The sequence below is a fragment of the Rhincodon typus genome, chromosome 29 (genome assembly GCF_021869965.1).
Source record: "Rhincodon typus isolate 14 chromosome 29, sRhiTyp1.1, whole genome shotgun sequence".
Lineage (NCBI taxonomy): Eukaryota > Metazoa > Chordata > Chondrichthyes > Orectolobiformes > Rhincodontidae > Rhincodon > Rhincodon typus.
In genome coordinates this window covers 6,389,765-6,408,584 of record NC_063360.1, presented here as the reverse complement: position 1 = coordinate 6,408,584, position 18,820 = coordinate 6,389,765, and the positions used below count along the sequence as shown (strand labels likewise).

General features: G+C 41.3%; 1 protein-coding gene across 1 annotated transcript in view; it reads left to right on the top strand.

Annotated features, from left to right (window-relative positions):
* The first annotated feature begins 1,295 nt into the window (after positions 1 to 1,295).
* The window catches only part of LOC125486437 (arrestin domain-containing protein 5-like), a 34,088-nt gene continuing 16,563 nt past the window's right edge, over positions 1,296 to 18,820 (top strand). The window contains exon 1 of the mRNA XM_048613894.1: positions 1,296 to 1,572. Within this exon, the coding sequence (XP_048469851.1) occupies positions 1,296 to 1,572 (277 nt within the window). The remainder of the gene's footprint in view (positions 1,573 to 18,820) is intronic.

Genomic DNA, 18,820 nt, shown 5'->3' with positions numbered 1-18,820 from the left:
ATGCTGCTTGGCCTGCTGTGTTCATCCAGCCCTGCACCTTGTTGTCTCGGATTCTCCAGCATCTGCAGTTCCTACTATCTCAGAAGGATAGTCCTGATGACTAAGCATATGGGTAGGCCATTTAGGACTGAGATGAGAAGAAATTTGTTTACTCAGAGAATGGTGAGCCTGTGGAACCCTTGCCAGAAAGTGACTGAGGCCAAAATATTAAACATCTTCAAGAAGGAGTTATATGTAGTTCTTAGGGCTAAAGAGATCAAAGGATTTGTGCAGAAAACAGGAACAGGATACTGAGTTGGATGACTAGCAATGATCATATTGAATGGGGAATAGGCTTGAAGGATCAAGTAGCCTATTTCTGCTCCTGTTTTCTATGTTTCCATGCTTCTTTGTGTTCTCAACTCTACCTTAAAAGAAAACCAAAAAACTGCAGATGCTGTAAATCCGAAACAAAAACAGAAATTGCTGTAAAAGCTCAGTAGGTCTGGCAGCATCTGTGGAGAGAAATCAAAGTTAACTGAGTTCTGAGGAAGGGTCATTAGACCTGAAACATTAACTCTGATTTCTCTCCATAGAGCCAGACTTGCTGAGCTTTTCCAGCAATTTCTGTTTTTGTTTCTACCTTAAGAGACCTGAGCTAATAATCCAGCTGACTCTCCAGTTCAGTGTTTACGGTGTGCTGTACTGTTGATGGTTTTGAAAGATTTCTTCCAGGTATTCTCACCACCATTTGTCTTCTCAATTAGCATCATGAAGAGATAAAAGATGATTATCCAGTGATAATTATATTGCTATTTGTGGAATCTTGCTGTGCACAATTTAGCTGTTGCATTTCCTATAGATTTGGAAAAAAAACATTTGTCTGAAAAATGCCCTGAGCTCTTAAAGAGGCTGCATGAATGCAAGATTTCTTTCAACTGGGAGAGTTTAAGTAGATGTCACTCAGCTCCTCCTCATCCCATCCCAACTGTCCATAGCACATACCTATCCTCACAGTCTGCATTATGAACAGCAAAGAAATATGGAAAAAGACAGAAACAAATTCTGGATTAACATCACCAATCTTCATTACATCTTCTAAATACAGAGGATGTGTATGGTAAGTGATTTTAATTAGTCTGTTTTGATGCCCACTTTTGTGACATCAGATAAATAATTACGCAACAAAAGAGTTTTGAACTATTAATGCTGTGAGGCGAGTTATCATTCCGTTTGCGACATCATAATCATCTCTGACCTTTGAGCAGAGGAGCTCCTAAACTACTTCTCAAGGTATCCAGAGGCCCGTCCCTGTCATGGGAACAGTTTCTGTATTTGTCCCCATACCGAAGGTTACAAAATTGGAACTGGTTTTTAAAGATCAAGTTTATTTGGCTGGTGAGACTATTGATGGCAAGGTTGTCTTGGAACTGAATGAGCCTTTGTTCCTTTATTCGGTGAAGTTAAAGATAGCAGGAAAAGGATTTGTGGAGTGGATTGGAGAAGCCGATGAAAATCTGGATTACACCAGGAAAATCCACTGCAGTAACAGAGAAGATTATTTTCATCATATCTTCACACTTTGGGGAGCAGGTACAAAGTTGAGATCAATAACAGAAAACAGGAGCACTGTATGGACCAGCATTTGGGGAGGGGTGTGGGAAATCTGAGAAACAGGGTTATTCATACTAAGTGGTAGAAAAAATACTGTGCCTGTCTTTCAGATTCTTTTTAAAATTTTGACGCACTGAAGTGAGGCCTGGAGTGTAACATAATGTGATGCTGTATTGTGCAAATCAGAGAATGTGGCAGAATAAATTAGCTTGGATTATAATTAATTTGGGATGATTGTTAAAAAAAATCTGAAAATGGATATGGGTGACTGAACGTATGTTAGATCAACTTGTTACAGGGAGTAAATATTATATTCACTGCATGCAACATAATATAAAACTTTTAATGTATTTTAGGCAAACGCAGAATTTGAAAAGGTATGCCTTTTTTTGGCTGGTTCTTGTTGGTGTAATGAAAGATAAGTCTCGTCTTATATAAAAAATATTCTTTAATGGCTGCACGATATCCCAAAGCACTTTAAAATCAGTTAAATATTTTTGATGTTAGATCACTGTTATAACAGAGGAAACACAGCAGCTAACTTGCTTGCAGCAAGATCTCAGAAAATATAACATGGTAAAGATTGGAGATTTGATTTTCTGTGATGTTGGTGAAGGAATAAATGTACATCAGGATACTCAGCAGAACTCTACTTCATCAAAGAAGTGACATGAGATCTTTTAGATCCACCTAGAAGGAGAAACAAGGCATCGTAGTGTTTCATTTGAAAGTCAGCATCACTGACAATGCAACATTGAAGTGTCAGCCTAGATTTCTGTACTCAAGGCTCTTGAGGTGGATAACAACTCCTTGATAAAGAGGTGAGAGTGTCACTACTGAACCATAACTCACCTTTAAATATTGCAAAAAGTACTCAAAATAAAACCTCATTCTATCACAATTTTACATAGAACATAGAACAGTACAATAGTACAGGTCCTTTGGCCCATGATGTTGTGCCAACCTATTATCCTACTAAGATCAAACTATCCTGCATTCCCTACATTATACTATCCTCCATGTGCCTATCCAAGAGTCGTTTAAAAGTCTCTAATGTACCTGTCTCCACTACCACTGCCGGCAGTGCATTCCACGCGCCCACCACTCTCTGTGTAAAGAACCTACCTCTGAAATCTCCCCTATACTTTTCTCCAATCACCTTAAAATTATGCCCCCTTGTAATAGTCATTTCCACCCTGGGAAAAAGTCTCTGGGTATCCAGTCTATCTATGCCTCTCATCATCTTGTACACCTTTATCAAGTCAGCTCTCATCCTTCTTTGCTCCAATGAAAAAAGCCCTACCTCCCTCAACCTTTCCTCATAAGACCTGCCCTCCAGTCCAGGCAGCATCCTGGTAAATCTCCTCTGCACCCTCTCTAAAGCTTCCACATCCTTCCTATAATGAGACAACCAGAACTGGACCCCATATTCCAAGTGTGGGCTAACCAGGGTTTTACAGAGCCGCAGTATAACCTCGCAGCTCTTAAACTCAATTCCCCTGCCAATGAAAGCCAACGCCCCATACACCTTCTTTACAACCCTATCAACTTGTGTAGCAACTTTGACGGATGTAAGAATCGATGTACTCTTTAAACACAAATAAGAACATAAGAACAAATAAATTGGGAGCGGGAGTAGGCCATCAAGCCCCTCGGGCCTGCTTCGCCATTCAATAGTTCATGGTTGATCTTATCGTGAACTCACTCACCCGCCAGCTCATCAGAACCCTTAATTCCTCAATCTTTGCCTTATAAACATTCAACGAGGTAGTCTCAACTGCTTTACTGAGCAGGAAATTCCACAGCTTCACAACCCTCTGGGTGAAGAAGTTCTTTCTCAATTCAGTCCTAAATCTGCTCCCCATTATTTTGAGGCTCTGCCCCCTATTTCCAGTTTCACCCTCCAGTGAAAACAGCCTCCCTGCTTCAACCTTATCCACTCCCTGCATAATTTTATATGTTTCTATAAGATTCCCCTCCCATTCTTCTAAATTCCAATAAGTATAGTCCCAATCCACTCAATCTCTCCTCATAAGCCAACCCTCTCATCTCCAAAATCAACGAAGTGAACCTCCTCTGCACTCCCTCCAGTGCCAGTACATCATTTCTTAAGTAATGTCATAATGTATTGCATCAATCTTGGAAAGTGGTGATTAAAAGTTTTAATGAGTGGGATAATAAGAGCAAAAACACAATGAATCAATTTCAAATAAAACAGAATAATATTGGTTTTGGTATTATCCAGTTTTCTTGTTCACAGTTTCCTCTGCAAAAAGCTGCATGTCTGTTTTAGTATATCACCTCATATAGGTAATACATGGTCCCATCCAATGTTGACAAGGTTACCTGTTTTGTTTGGAGGCATTTCTGCAGGTTTGATCATGTAGCATAAATTGCCAACTATCTATCCCAATCCCTTTGAAATAAAGATATTTGGGAAGAAAACAATAGAAGGATCAGAATGCAGAATTAATTTGCAATTGTTCCTTTTAATGCAGGCAGCCCTTAAAGCTGACATTGCCTGATAGTTTAAGTGACAAGAGCATGCAGCCCAGCGCTGAATGTGCATTGGAGGTGCTGATGTTCTTATGATAAAGAATAATAATTCAAGCTCAGCTGCACCTCCTAAAGGGGAATGTAGTGTATTCTGGCTGTAGAATGTGTTGAAAGTGGCTGAAAATAAAATTCTTGGAGAAGGAGAGTGAACGTGTTGTGAAAGGAAAGTAACTGAGCTCCCAAAGAAGGGTTCCTGAAGAAGGGTTCTGACCCGAAACTTTGACTTTCCTGCTCCTTGGATGCTGTCTGACATGTTGTACTTTTTCAGCTCCCCATTTTTTGACTTAAGCTCCCAAAGTCTCTGACTCAGTTCTTGAGATCTTATTGTAAGAGGTGGACAGGAAAGAGTGTGGTCCTCTACTTACCAGGGATAAGAGGAGCACATTCCCTCCCTCTTCATTACCAGACAGACACAGAGAGTGGAAGCTTTACAACTGAACCACTCATTTTATCTGCACTACTCAATTCATCATGCACCAATCACTCACTTACTCACGATTTTTTTAAAGCAGGACTTACTTGTTGGAAATTCATAATTTCACATCATTCCCACATACTTAGTATTGCTGCATGACTCACAACCACATTTCACAGCTTGCACACACTGTCAGTTATTCAACCAGGAAGATATAGAATCCAAGACACAGCTATGCTCATGCTTAATCCTCCTCATATCCCAGTTCCTCCACAGCCCAGAAGGGCTCTGAGTGGGTTGGGAGTGGGGGTTGCAGGGATGGCTAATGGATTCACACACATATGGCCATGGTCACCTTCACATAATGCTATCCTTTCCCTGCTCCCATGCAGCAGCTTTGCCTGCAACAAGTGGCAGGTTTCGATGAATACTGAGTTGGAGGCTTCATATCAACCATCTGTTTGGGATTTGACGAGTAGATTAAAAGCCAGATGTCCTTCCTGCTGCTAAATCTATCAATTTATCTGTGCTGAGAAACCACTCTCATATTGGATAAGAAGAAACGAGCAAGGATGCCTCCAGGAATATAAAGATTTTGACTCTGCCTCATAAGTTATACTATGAAACAGTATACTTGCAGGGAAAACTACAGATAATGACAGATGTGCAATCCAGAGCAATAGGCAATTGTCTTACCAAACACAACATTGAGTTTGTTTACAAAATTAAGATGTACACACTGTCCATGGCAACATAATGGCCATGAAGCCACAATTGACTTAGCTAGATCCATTAGGAGCAGTTGAGGGGCCAGGAATGTCCCTACATCCATTGGTATTTTGTTGAGTGTTGGCCAGACCAAAGGCCCAGCAAGCTGGCCATGAAAACATATTTTGAGCACAACAGTATTTTACAATTGTTGAGCATGCTTTAGGGTCACTTGGGGATCAACAACTGCAGGGTTAGAGTTTGATGTGATGGTCTTGGATCTCCAAAGACATTGAGGAGCTCATCATCAATTGCAAGACCTATGCCATCCACAGACTGGAGTGATAAGAGCTGTTGCTCCCCACCATATTCCCCAAAGAGGTCCATGTGGCAGGAAAAATAATTTGTGAATTTCCCTGTTGAATAGAGGTTAAGAAGATACATAACACAGCTGTTGCTATCCAAGTCTTACATGAGATATCTACAATGTCCTTGATGTGGTCATTTCTGACAACAGGCCACATTTCACTAAAGAATGCTTCAGCCAATTTGCAGCTAGGTCTGGATTTGAAAATGAACATGTTTTGTGGAAAAGGGAACTAAGATTTGAAAATGTCACAAGCTCACTGAGATATCCACAATTGAATGAGGAGACCAAGCTTAAGGTCAGGACAGTTAGATGGCTCTTGAAAAAGAATGCTGGTATCTGTGTGGCAATGCTAAATGATAGATCCACTGCACTCTAATGTTGTGTAGCACCATCAGGATTGCTGATGGGCAGGAAGCTGGAGTCTTAGTTCCCTTTTCCACAAAACATGTTCATTCCATATTTACTCCTACAGAACTATCGAAATGTTTACAATCAGGAGTCTTTCAGTGGTGTGCAACTGGTCATACCCTGTAATAGGCTTCACTATGCAAGCCGATTGTGATATTTAAGACAGGGGGACGGGATCTGAACAGAAAATAAATGGTCATACAAAGGAGCCACAGGAAGCTTATCCCAATACAGGTTAATTGACCAACACACTGATTGATTGGGATGAACGCAGTGTTGAATTTAATAATGCAAGTACTCCTAAAGCCCTCAGACTGTCAGGAAGAGGATCAAAGGCAATGGTCTTCCACCCATCAAGCTACCTGTCTTCCCAGAGAAAACTGAAACCTTCAGATCACCTGAGTTTTTAAAGTTATAGAGTTGGAGGTAATTGTAATTATACACAAATGTATAATATTTATAATGAGAGTAAACACTTATGGAGATGTGGTATAAGGATATAAACGGGTCTGAAAGGGTTAACATTAAGGAGTGCTATAAGCATCACCCTATGATAATGTGATATTGACTTGTGAGTGGATCAGGTGAGGATCTCAAAGGAGCGAGTCCTAACATCTAATGCTCCTCTTAGTCTCTGTAAGAATATCTGTCACTGTGGCTCCCAGCCTTACTAGTATCAAGGCACACAGGCTGCATAACTGAGCAAGTTTTCTCTCTCTTGTGCATACGCAGTGACAAATGTCAGCAGATACTGCCTTCAACATTGGACAGTGGGGCTCCAGAGGAGATCGGAAGTATGGATTCGAACATTTCTCAGCACACTTCTCATCTTGTCACACATTGGTTGAAAATTTCTGGTCTGTCATAACAGTGTAATCGGTAACTAGTTGCTAACATGCAGTAAACTGTATCTTGTGAATTATAAGATACCAGGAAGTGGTTTTCCTCTACCTCACCAGACAATACAGGCCCTGTAGACTTTAAGACAATAGAGGCAGCAATTTCCATCATGCGCAGCAGCTCGTGCAGCATCGTGAGCCGGACGTCATTACAACAATAATCGGATCTGTCACAAACACATTGAATGGCACAGCAGGCTCAAGGGGCCAAATAGCCTGATCCTCCTAAGTTGTATAGAATCGTACAGGAATTCATGAGTTCTCGAATCTTCCAGTCATTCCTCGAGGATCAGGAATTCTAAATATCAGGTCAGACATCTTTCAGGCATCCGTGCGACGCAGGACCCTGCTTCCTGAAGTTGAGCCCCATTGATCTGTTTTACATTCATAAAACAGATGCAACAAGATCCAATTTCTATTGCATTGTGTTACTTTCTAAAGGCGAAGCAAAAATCTGATATTGGCACTGAGATATAGATCAAAAACCGACCTTTGCACTTCAGGTTAAAGGTAACTCTACCGTAAACTGTAATCTGCCTCTGAACAGAGGGAGCGTGTGGCATTTTTACATTCCACTCCTATATTAAAAAATAAATCTTTGATTTTCATTTGGAAGGTGTTAACAAAATCTGGATGGAATCAAAGTGGTAACAGTACGGGAGAAGCAGCAGTATTGTCACAGCAGCACAGTGGGAAAAGCAGGAAAGTAAAGCTCACAAAAACACCAAATAGGGCAAACAGCAGCAAGCGAGTAGCTGCCAAAAACATGTCAATGTTACATGGAATCTACATTATGGAGCATATATGAGGTGGGCTAACAATTAAGGAATGATGAGGATCTACGGAACCAAGTGCACAGGGGTTTCTGAAAATTTGGAAGCAAATGATAGAGGAAACAATGAAATACTTGCATCCATACTGCAACTTTAAAGTAGGAAAGTATTCCAAGGTGGCTTCACAGACAGAGAAAATGTAGGAACTGATGGAATGCACTAATGAAGAGTTAGGTTTTAAGGAAGATTTTAAAAGTGAGGAGTTTGGAGGGAGAGATTTTCAATGTGACGATGATGTTAGAATGGAAGGCCAATGATTGGGAAGATGTAAGGGTAAAATCATGATTGACCAGATAGGGCAAAGTAGAGGGTGTAGCCAGAACAAAGCCACACAGGGAGGAAAAAAAAACGAAGAATGGAGTGCAGTATGCAGAAGGATGGAGAGAAAAACATAATTTTCACAACCTCATGCTGTCCCAAAGGTCTTTACATATGATGGAGTACTTGCTATAATGTAGAGAAACACGGTATCCAATTTATGTACATCCAATTCGCACAAACAATAATATGATAATGAACAAGTCATCATTTAGTCATGTTGGTTGCAAAATAAATATTGGCCAGCACATCAGGGAGAACTTCCCTGCTCTTCATGTCCCATCGAAAAGACAGCACCTCAACAGAGCACCCACAGTTCTCCACTGATTGTCAGTGCAGATTTTCTGCTCAAATCCCTGGATTGGTGGGTCATAAACACACAAGCTTCTGACTCAGAGGTAAGATTGTCTTTGACTGAGCCACAGTTGACAGTATTGAGAGATAGAAAACAGAGGTGAATAGGCTGAACAGGGCACGAAGCTGGGAAAGTCAGAAAATCCAGGGAACTGAGACCAGACTGCTACCACAAAGGCTGCATGTGGCTGGTTACAGCATTGATAGGCCTGCCGCCTGCAATCTTGGCCAGGGTTATTATAGGCCATTAGATATAGACCTATATCTAATATAGACCCAGCGGCTCATGTTGGATCTCGGCCTGGTCTCTCAGCAGTAAGTCAGTCCACCTCTCGGTGGCTCATAGTGGTGTCTCAGCTCAGTATGCAAGTGGGTCCTGCTCAGGCATGTTCCCTAGGCACCGAGGTAAATCAGAAAGGAGGCAGCTTCAGCAGCAGCGATGGTACCTGCTGCAGCTGTGTCAAGAACGTGCAGCTGAGGTCTCCCGGAGAGCGAAATAAGAAGAGGTCTTATCCTGAAGAGGACTGTTGAATTTTTAACTTGTACCACTATTCTCCTAGGTTACATTAAGGGAGACTTTAATGTTAACTGTTACCTTTTTTTAATTTTTCTACTTATTCTGTGTAGTAACGCTTAACTTTTTAAAGTCTGTTTCTCTTACTGCTTTGTACTTAAGCTTTTTGTACCTTGGTACCTAAGATGGCACCATGTGGAGACATTATACACTTTTCACTGTACTCCTGTACTTCTGTACTTGAGTACACGTGACAAATAAACTCTAAATCTAAAAAAGTCTAATTAGAGGAGCAGAATAAGGCTGTTTGGCCAATTGAGTCTGCACCACCATTTGATCATGACTGACATTTCTCAAACCCATTCTCCTGCCTTCTCTCCTTCACCCTTAATCCCCCTTTTGATCAAGAACCTATCCATCTCTGTCTTAAATACATGCAATGACTTGGTTTCCACAACCCTTCTGCAGCAATGAGTTCTGATTCACCAATCTCTGACTGAAGAAATTCTTCCTCATCTCAGCACTTCAACTCATTATGCACAGGAAAATCTACAGAATTGTACAATGTAAATGTAGGATGAAGTTTGGATGTAAAACAAAAGTGCACATTTATATATTACCTTTCATGACTTCAGGATATGTGAAAACACTTTAAGGCCAATGAAGAACTTAAATTAGTTACTAACAGCAGTTACTGCTGTAATTTAGCAAATATGGCAGCCAATTTGATCACAGCAGAGTCCCTCATACAGTAATGAGACAATGACTGGATAATCTTTCTTAGGTGTTGGTTAGAACTAAATGTTAGCCAGGATAGTAGGAGGGCCATACAAAAAGGTAGATGTGGCTTCAACTTAGTGTCTCATTCAAAAATTATGCCTGCAACAGTGTGGTACTGGAGTGTCAGATCAGATTTTATGAATAAGCACGTCCAAAAGTCACCATCTTCTAACTCCGAGGCAAGCCCCAAGAAATTCTTCTTGAGATGAAATATTGTGAAACTGTCTGTTTTTCTCTTCAGTGGTCTGTTAACATTTTTAGAAATGACACTTATAAAAGTCTGTATATTCTGTATGTTTCATTAACAGAGAGCATTTTGCTACTGTTTTTCATTAAAAGAGGTAAATTCATTTTATACACTGAATTATTTGAAATCCACCAGTACCCATGTTTTGTGTGGTTGACAACAGAGAGTGATTTCCTGTATCATTTGGGTTGTTGAAAATTAGAAAGCAATTACATTATGGCATCGATGTGTGCTTGAAATGAAACTATTGAAGGATGAGGTGGAATCTCACTAAAACATTTAAAATTCTTAAGATCTTGCCTAGTTAAACCTGGAAAAAAACTGTTCATCACACCCAAAAGAATGGCATACGAGATGGAGAGAGGAGGTGTTCAAGGAACACAGCTCAGAAAAAGGGAAAGGTAAATGGAAAAGTCAAATGTAAGTACTTCACAGAGAGGATAGCTGTTTTAACAAGGTTGCAATGGAAGATTATCTAGGTTGATTCTAATAGAAACTTTAACAGTGATAGATGGGGATTCAACAAGAAAATGAGGGCCATCAGTAGTGTATTCAATTTTCAACTCACAGCAGTAAATTTCTAATCTGTTGTGTGTCAGGATTTGAAAATAATACATCTATCTTACTACTGCCCCCTAGTGCTGTCCTCTTCTATTATTAACTTCTGAATTCTCACAGTATTGTTCCAACGAGTAACTCTAAACAGGAAATACCTGAATCGGTGAAAAGACATTATTCACTATAGAGACATTCACTTAATGCTGATCTTATTAGGAAAATATTAATTGCTAGCTTTTGTTTTAATTCATTCAGGAGATGTGAGTGTTGCTGCCCAGCCAGCAATGATTGCCCATCTCTAATTCCCCTTGAGAAGATGCATTGAGCTGCCTTCTTGAACTGCTGCAGTTGTTGGGTTGTTGGAACACCCAGTACTGTTAGGGAAGGAGTTCTGGGATTTCAACCCAAAATAGTGAAAACAAGATATTTCTAAGTCTGGATGGGGATTACTTTGAGAGGAACTTGCAGGTGATATGTGCCTCTCTTGTACTTCTAGAGGATAGTTGTTGTGAGTTTGGATGGTGCTGTTTAAGGGGCCTTGGTGAATTTCTGCAGTGCATCATGTAGATAGTACACACTGCTGCAATCATGCATTTGGTGGTGGAGAGAATCAATGTTTTTGGAAGTGATGGTAATGAAGGCTGCTTTGTGGTATCAAATCCCTTGATTGTTGTTCAAGCTGCACTCATCCAGGCAAGTGCGGAGCATTTCATTACATTCCTGACTTGTGCCTTGTACATGGTGGACAGATTTTGGGCTGTCAGGATGTGAGTTACACACTGCAGGATTTCTTGCATCTGATTTGATATTTATATGGCTAGTCCAATTCAATGCCTGTTCAATGGTGTAGCCCTGAAACATATTTTTCTCTTAAGTTGCTGATCAAATTCTGTGTAGAAAACCCCAATCACTTCCACTACACTCTCAAGCAATCATTCCAGATCCTAAACATTTCCTTCATAAATGTGTTTTTCCTTATGTTGCAGGCTTTTCTTTTGCCCAACACCTTAAGTTGGTGTTCTCTGGTTCTTGACCTTTCCAACCATGGGAACAGGCATTCTCTATCTGTTCTGACATAATCACTCATGATTTTGAATTTCTATCAAATTTGAAAACCTTTTCTACAGAGAACAAACCCAGCGTCTATAATTTACTCTCATAGTTAAAGTTTCTTGCCTTGAAACCATTCTTATAAATCTTTATTGCATCCTCACAAAAGCCTTTATATTCTTCCCATATGCAGTCTCCAGAATTGGACACAATACTCCACTTGAAGCCCAATGAGTATTTTATAAAGGTTTATTATAACTCACTTGCTTTTGTAATCAAAGCCTCTATTTATAAAACCCAGGATCTCGTATGCATTTTAACCCCATTGTCAACCTACCCGGTCACCATCAATGATTTGTTCACATAATCCCACAAATCCCTTTGCATATTGCTTTTTCTTCTTTTATATTGCCTCTTCTTGTTCTGCCAAGCAACATGTATCACTTCACACTTTGCTACATTAAATTTCATCTGCTACTTGCTCAGTGCTGTCTGGTCACCAGGTCTCTTTTCCAGACTTCTACAGTTCCCATGATGTTCCCTGACATCCTGGAGATACTGAAGAATTTTCTTTATTCCCTTCGTGACCGTGAGGTTCACTTGAATTGCATTTGATGTCTGAGTTTGCCTTTTCCACTGCCAACATGTTTTATTGTCTATGGGATTTAACTAACTTTAATCACCAAGTACTATTACCTGAGTTAGAGGTGCTTTGTTAAATAAGAGAATCCCTAAAGTGTGGAAGCAGGCCATTCAGCCCATCGAGTTCACACTGCCCCTCCAATGTGCAACCCGCCCAGACCCGCTCCTGTAACCCTACATTTCCCATGGCTAACCCACCAGTCAACACATTTCTGGCCACTATGGGCAATTTAGCATGATCAATCCACCTAGCCTGTATATCTTTGGACTGTGGGAGGATACTGAAGCACTTGGGGGAAACCCACGCGACATAGGGAGAATGTGCAAACTCCACACAGGCAGTCACGCAAGGATGGAATTGAACCCAGGTCCCTGGGGCTGTGAGGCAGCAGTGCTAACCACTGAACCACCATGCCACTTAAAGCTCTTTGTTTAAAACATAGGATATTTACTCATTCTCTTAGATTCTGGTAGCACTCAGTGCATCCTTCCAAATCTCTCCCAATTGTAATGACCCATTGAGAGAGTTTGAATTTTAAAAAAAGTGGTATTACCAGTTATATATTAAACTGTATAAAGTGAAGTATGAGAAACGAGATTTCTTCCTGCATCAGTTACGGCTGTTTCAATATTCCTTTTCAGGGGAAGTGGTAAATCTGACTTCTCCTTTAAGATGAGGTCTTCCAGTGGGTTTTCATACAATCATATAGCACGGAAACAGGCCTTTGGCCCAACTGGTCCATGCCGACCAGGTTTCCTAAACTGAACTAGTCCCATTTTCCTGGCCCATATCCCTCTAAACCTTTCTATCCATGGATCTGTCCAAATGTCTGCCACCTCTGCCACTTCCTGTGGCTGCTCGTTCCATATACATACCAGCCCTGTGTGAAAAAGTTGCCCCTCAGGTCCCTTTTAAATCTTTCCCCTCTTACCTTAAATTCCCTCTGGTTTTGGACTCCCCTACCCTGGGGAAAAGACCTTGGTTAGTCACCTTATCTATGCCTCTCATGATTCTAAAAACCTCTGTAACGTGTTATGAACCAGACCAGAATTCCTCAAAATATTTTAAGAAGGTAGCCTAGATGCTAACTTTTTCTTATTTTAAAGGTACATGTGAAGTGTGTGTTCCAGATGTGATGCAACTGGTCAAACCACTCGATGTTAAGCAAAACACAATTTATAACTGTGGTTAAAATACATACAAATGAAAGAGGAATTTAGAATGACAACTATTGGATGATTTAACCAAACAATAATACGGCTGTTTCTAACTGTTATAATATAGTAACATCCCATAAACACACCCCTTGGCAACAAGCTAAATTCAGACACAGATTCTTACAGGAAATTCTCCAATCCAGAAGGAAACAGCGTCGAAGGATTTCAGAGAATGTGGCAGCTAGGAATCATTTTACTGAAGCTCCAACTCTTCTGGGACCCAAACAGCTTCTGACTGCTACAGCTAAACAAAACTAAAAAGCTTGATCTGTGAGAACTGGCCACTCCCCTTCCACTGTTTAAAAAAAACGTAAAGGCCTCCTCTGATTGTTGACTTAGGCCATGTCCCATGGCCACTTCGGCGCCTCAACCTCTCTTCAAAAAAGACCCAGGACAAAATAACCTTTTCAAAGTGACAGCATTGTCACTCATCCCCCCTTAAAAAAAAGGAACCATCAATAAACAAAGATGGCTTCATTTTAAAACCCTTAGTCTTATTCTATTAGTTCACGACAATAAATATACATTACATTGACTGTAAGCATGCAAACATTCACGACTACATTCTGTTTCAGTCTGTTTACTCCTGCCACCAAACGTCTCCATCTTTCTTTGTCCAAGTTGCAACAATACATTGGCAATTACGTTTTCTCATCCTGCTATGTCCATAATTTTCAAATTGAATGGCTGCAATAATAAGCTCCATCTGAACAGTCTGGAACTTCTGTCCTTAAATTTCTCCAGAAACTTTAATGGGCTATGGTCAGTGTATACAATTGTCTCAGACACATTATTGCAATATAAATGTTGAAATGTTGTGATGCCAACACCACTCAAGGTCTCCTTCTCAATCGTGGAATATTTCTGTTGATGAGTATTCAATTTTCTGGAAAAATACCCAATAAGCCTTTCTATCTTCTCGTAGTCTTCTGAAAGTACAGCACTGACACCCACATCACTCGCATCAATAGCCACCTTGAATGGCTTTGCATAATTAGGTGTGGCTAACACTCGGACAGTGGTTAACACAGTTTTCAGACTGTCAAAAGCCTTCTGACAGTCCACCGTCCACTGAAATTTCCTGCACTTCTTCAATAAGTCAGTCAGTGGAACAATGACACTGCTAAAGTTTGGAACAAGCTTCCGATAAAACCCACTCAATCCCAGGAATCGTAGTACTGCTCTCTTTGTCGATGGTATGAGAAACTCCCCAATAACCTTTGTTTTCACATTCCATTGGGCCACTTGTCTATGTCCTATAACATGGCCCAGCAATGTGACTTGGGCATTTGCAAATTCACTCTTACCAGGTTTACCACCAAGCCTGCCTCCTGAAGTTGATTAGATAATTCTGATAAATGCTGCAAATGCTCCTTCCATGTGTAACTAAATATCACCAGGTCGTTGATGTATACCACAATTGGGTAATCCAGAAATGACTTTATTATTTAGTCTTTGAAATGTGGCTGGCTCATTTTTCATACCAAATGGCATGACTTTAAATTGGTATATTTCATTCAGTATCATGAAAGCCAAAATTGTCCTTGCTCTTTCAGATAAAGGTACCTTCCAGTATCCTCTCAGTAAGTCCAACATAATAAGTTGCTTATCCCACCTTATCAATACAGTCTTCCAAACGTGGAATAGGGTATGAATCAGACTTTGTAACTGCATTGACTTTGCAGTAGTCCACATGTAATCTTTGGGTACCATCTGGTTTTATCACCATTAGTATGGGTGAGCTCCAGTCACTGCAACTCTCTTCAATTATGTTTCTTTGAGCATGCATTCAACCTCTTTCTGAAACTGTGCCCCTAACTTTAGAGGGTAAAGTCTATAAGGATGTTGCTTAATTGGAATAGCATTTCCTCTATCCACATCATATGTCATTAGATTAGTACTTCCCATTTTATTCCCACATATCTCCCCATGCAATAATAATAACTGTTTCAGGTCATTTTGATTTTCCTGTGAAGGCAACGCAATAATTTATCCCAATTTTAGAGAACTTCCTCATTATCCAATTTAATTTGAAGAATCCTCTGAACTTGGTTCTTCACTCTGTGTTGTAGCCAGTAACACATTTCCTTTGCTTTCCTCCCCTATCAAAATACCTTTTGAGCATATTCACATGCCATACTCTGTGAGATTGCTTTCTATCTGGAGTCCTTATCAAATAATTCACCTTACTCAATCTCCTTTTGATTTGATAAGGTCCACGAAACCTTGCTTTTAAAGGTTCACCTATCAATGGAAGTAAAGCTATTACTTTATCTTCATTAGCAAAATTGCAAATTTTTGATTTCTTATCTTTGTGTTTCGTCATATGCTGTGCTACTTTTAAATGCTGTCTAGCCAACTCACCTGCTATATTTAATTGTTCCCTAAAATATGTCACATAGTCCAAATATGTGCTGTCTGAACTCTGACTCACCAATTTCTCCTTAATTAATTTTAGTGGTCCTCTCACCTCTTGCACAAAGCCTAATTCAAATGGACTGAAATTGGTAGATTTACTTGATGAATCCTCAATTACAAAAAGTACAAACGGAATTCTTTTATCTCAATCGTCTGGATAGTCTTGACTATAAGCCCTCAAAATAGTCTTTAAAGTTTGATGCCACTGTTCTAATACTCCCTGTGATTGTGGATGGCACACAGTGGATTTGAATTGTTCTATTCCTAAGCTATCCATAATTTCCTGAATAGTTCTGATGTAAGTTTTGACCCTTGATCTGATTGTATTTCTGTGAGTAGTCCATACCTCGCGAAAAATTTGAGTAACTCTTCTACAATCCTTTTAACTATGATATTGCATAATGGAATGGCCTCTGGAAATCTAGAGGACACATCCATTATTGTCAACAAATACTGATTCCCACTTTTTGTTTTAGGTAGGAGTTGTATGCAATCAATTAAGAACCTTGTAAAGGGTTCCTCAAATGCAGAAATGAATATTAAAGGTGCTGGCTTTATCACTGCCTGAGGTTTTCCAATTGCCTGACACGTATAACATGTCTGGCAAAATTCAACGACATCCTTTTGCAGTCCAAGCCAATAAAAATATTTTTGTATTTTGGCTTGAGTTTTTCTTACCCTTAAATGACCTCCTACTGGTAAGTCATGTGTTATGCACAACATCTCGTTTCTGTAACCTATGGTAATCCAACTTGATGAACTTCTGAGAGAACAAGGTGTAGAGCTGGATGAACACAGCAGGCCAAGCAGCACCAGAGGAGCAGGAAAGCTGATGTTTTGGGTCTGGACCCTTCTTCAGAAATGGGGGAGGGAAAGGGGATTCTGAAGGGACGGCATAGTTGCTCAGTGGTTAGCATTGCTGCCTCACAGTGCCAGTGACCCGGGTTCGATTCCACCCTCGGGCGACTGTCTGTGGAGTTTGCACATTCTCCCCGTGTCTGCGTGGGTTTCCTCCGGGTGCCCTGGTTTCCTCCCACAGTCCAAAGATGTGCAGGCTAGGTGAATTGGTCATGCTAAATTGCCCGTAGTGTTCAGGGATGTGTAGATTAGGGGAATGGGTGTGGGTGGGATGCTCTGTGGGTCGGTGTGGACTTGTTGGGCCGAAGAGCCTGTTTCCACACTGTAGGGATTCTATAAAAAAAAATAAATAGAGAGAGAGGGGGAGGCGGATGGAAGGTGGATAAAGGAGCAGATAGGTGGAGAGGAGACAGACAGGTCAAAGAGGCGGGGATGGAGCCAGTAAAGGTGAGCATAGGTGGGGAGTTAGGGAAGGGATAGGTCAGTCCAGGGAGGACGGACAGGTCAAGGAGGTGGGATGAGGCTGGTAGGTAGGAGGTGGGGGTGAGGCTTGAGGTGGGAGGAGTGGATAGTTGGGTGAAAGGACGGACAGGTTAGGGAGGCGGGGACGAGCTGGGCTGGTTTTGGGATACAGTCGGGGGAGAGGAGATTTTGAAGCTTATGAAGTCCACATTGATACCATTGAGCTGCAGGATTTCCAAGCGAAATATGTGGTGCTGTTCCTGCTACATGCGGGTGGCATCGTTGTGGCACTGGAGGAGGCCCAGGATGGACATGTCGTCCAAGGAGTGGGAGGGGGAGTTAAAGTGCTTTGCGACTGGGAGGTGCAGTCGTTTGTCACAAACCGAGCGTAGGTGTTCCACAAAGCGGTCTCCAAGCCTCCGCTTGGTTTCCCCGATGTACAGGAGGCCACATCGGGAACAGCGGATACAGTATACCACATTAGCAGATGTGCAGGTGAACATCTGTTTGATGTGGAAGATTTTCTTGGGGCCTGGGATGGGGTTAAGAGGGGGAGGTGTAGGGGCAGGTGTAGCACTTCCTGCGGTTGCAGGGAAAAGTGCTGGGGGTGGTGGGACTGTTGGGGAGTGTGGAGCGGACAAGGGAGTCACAGAGAGAGTGGTCCCTCCGGAAGGCAGATAAGGGTGGGGAGGGAAAAATGTCTTTGATAGTGGGGTCAGATTGCAGATGACGGAAGTGCCGGAGGATGATGCGTTGGATCATGAGGTTGGTGGGGTGGTACATGAGGACGAGGGTGATTCTGTTTTGGTTGTTATTGCGGGGAGGGTGTGTGAGGAATGAGTTGCAGGAAATTCGAGAGACACGGTTGAGGGCGTTTTCGACCACTGAGGGGGGGATGTTGCGGTCCTTGAAAAACGAGGACATCTGGGATGTCCGGGAGTGGAATGCCTCATCTCGGGAGCAGATGCGGTGGAGGTGAAGGAATTGGGAATAGGGGATGGCATTTTTTCAGGAAGGTGGGTGAGAGGAGTTGTATTCTAGGTAGCTGTGGGAGTCGGTAGGCTCTCTCTTGATGAACTTCTGTCCATTTTTCATCCTCCTGAATATGTAATAGTCTCCATTTCCTCATCAAGACAGTAACATTCTGGAATACACTCAGATTCTTCTATGTACGTAATTGATACAATTGCTTCAGTTTTTCATCTTTCTGTTGTAACTCAGGTATTTTCTCTTAACTAAAAATATCCACTTTGACCTCCATCCGTTCTTGTTTTGGCTCAACTATTTGATCAAGCATGGTCTTTGATAATTCTCTTTCAACTTCCTTATCTTTATTCTTTGATTTCGCCTCCTGTTTCAACCTGTGACTTTGTGACCTTGTTATCACAGTCAGAAGAACTCTCAGGACGTACTTCCTGTAGTACCTCAGTTGCTGATTTTCCACTGGCTTTTCAACCACAGTAGGAACCTGTAATGACAAATTGTATGAGATAACAGGGTGTAGAGCTGGATGAACACAGCAGGCCAAGCAGCATCAGAGGAGCAGGAAAGCTGACGTTTCGGGCCTAGACCCTTCTTCAGAAATTCTGAAGAAGGGTCTAGGCCTGAAACGTCAGCTT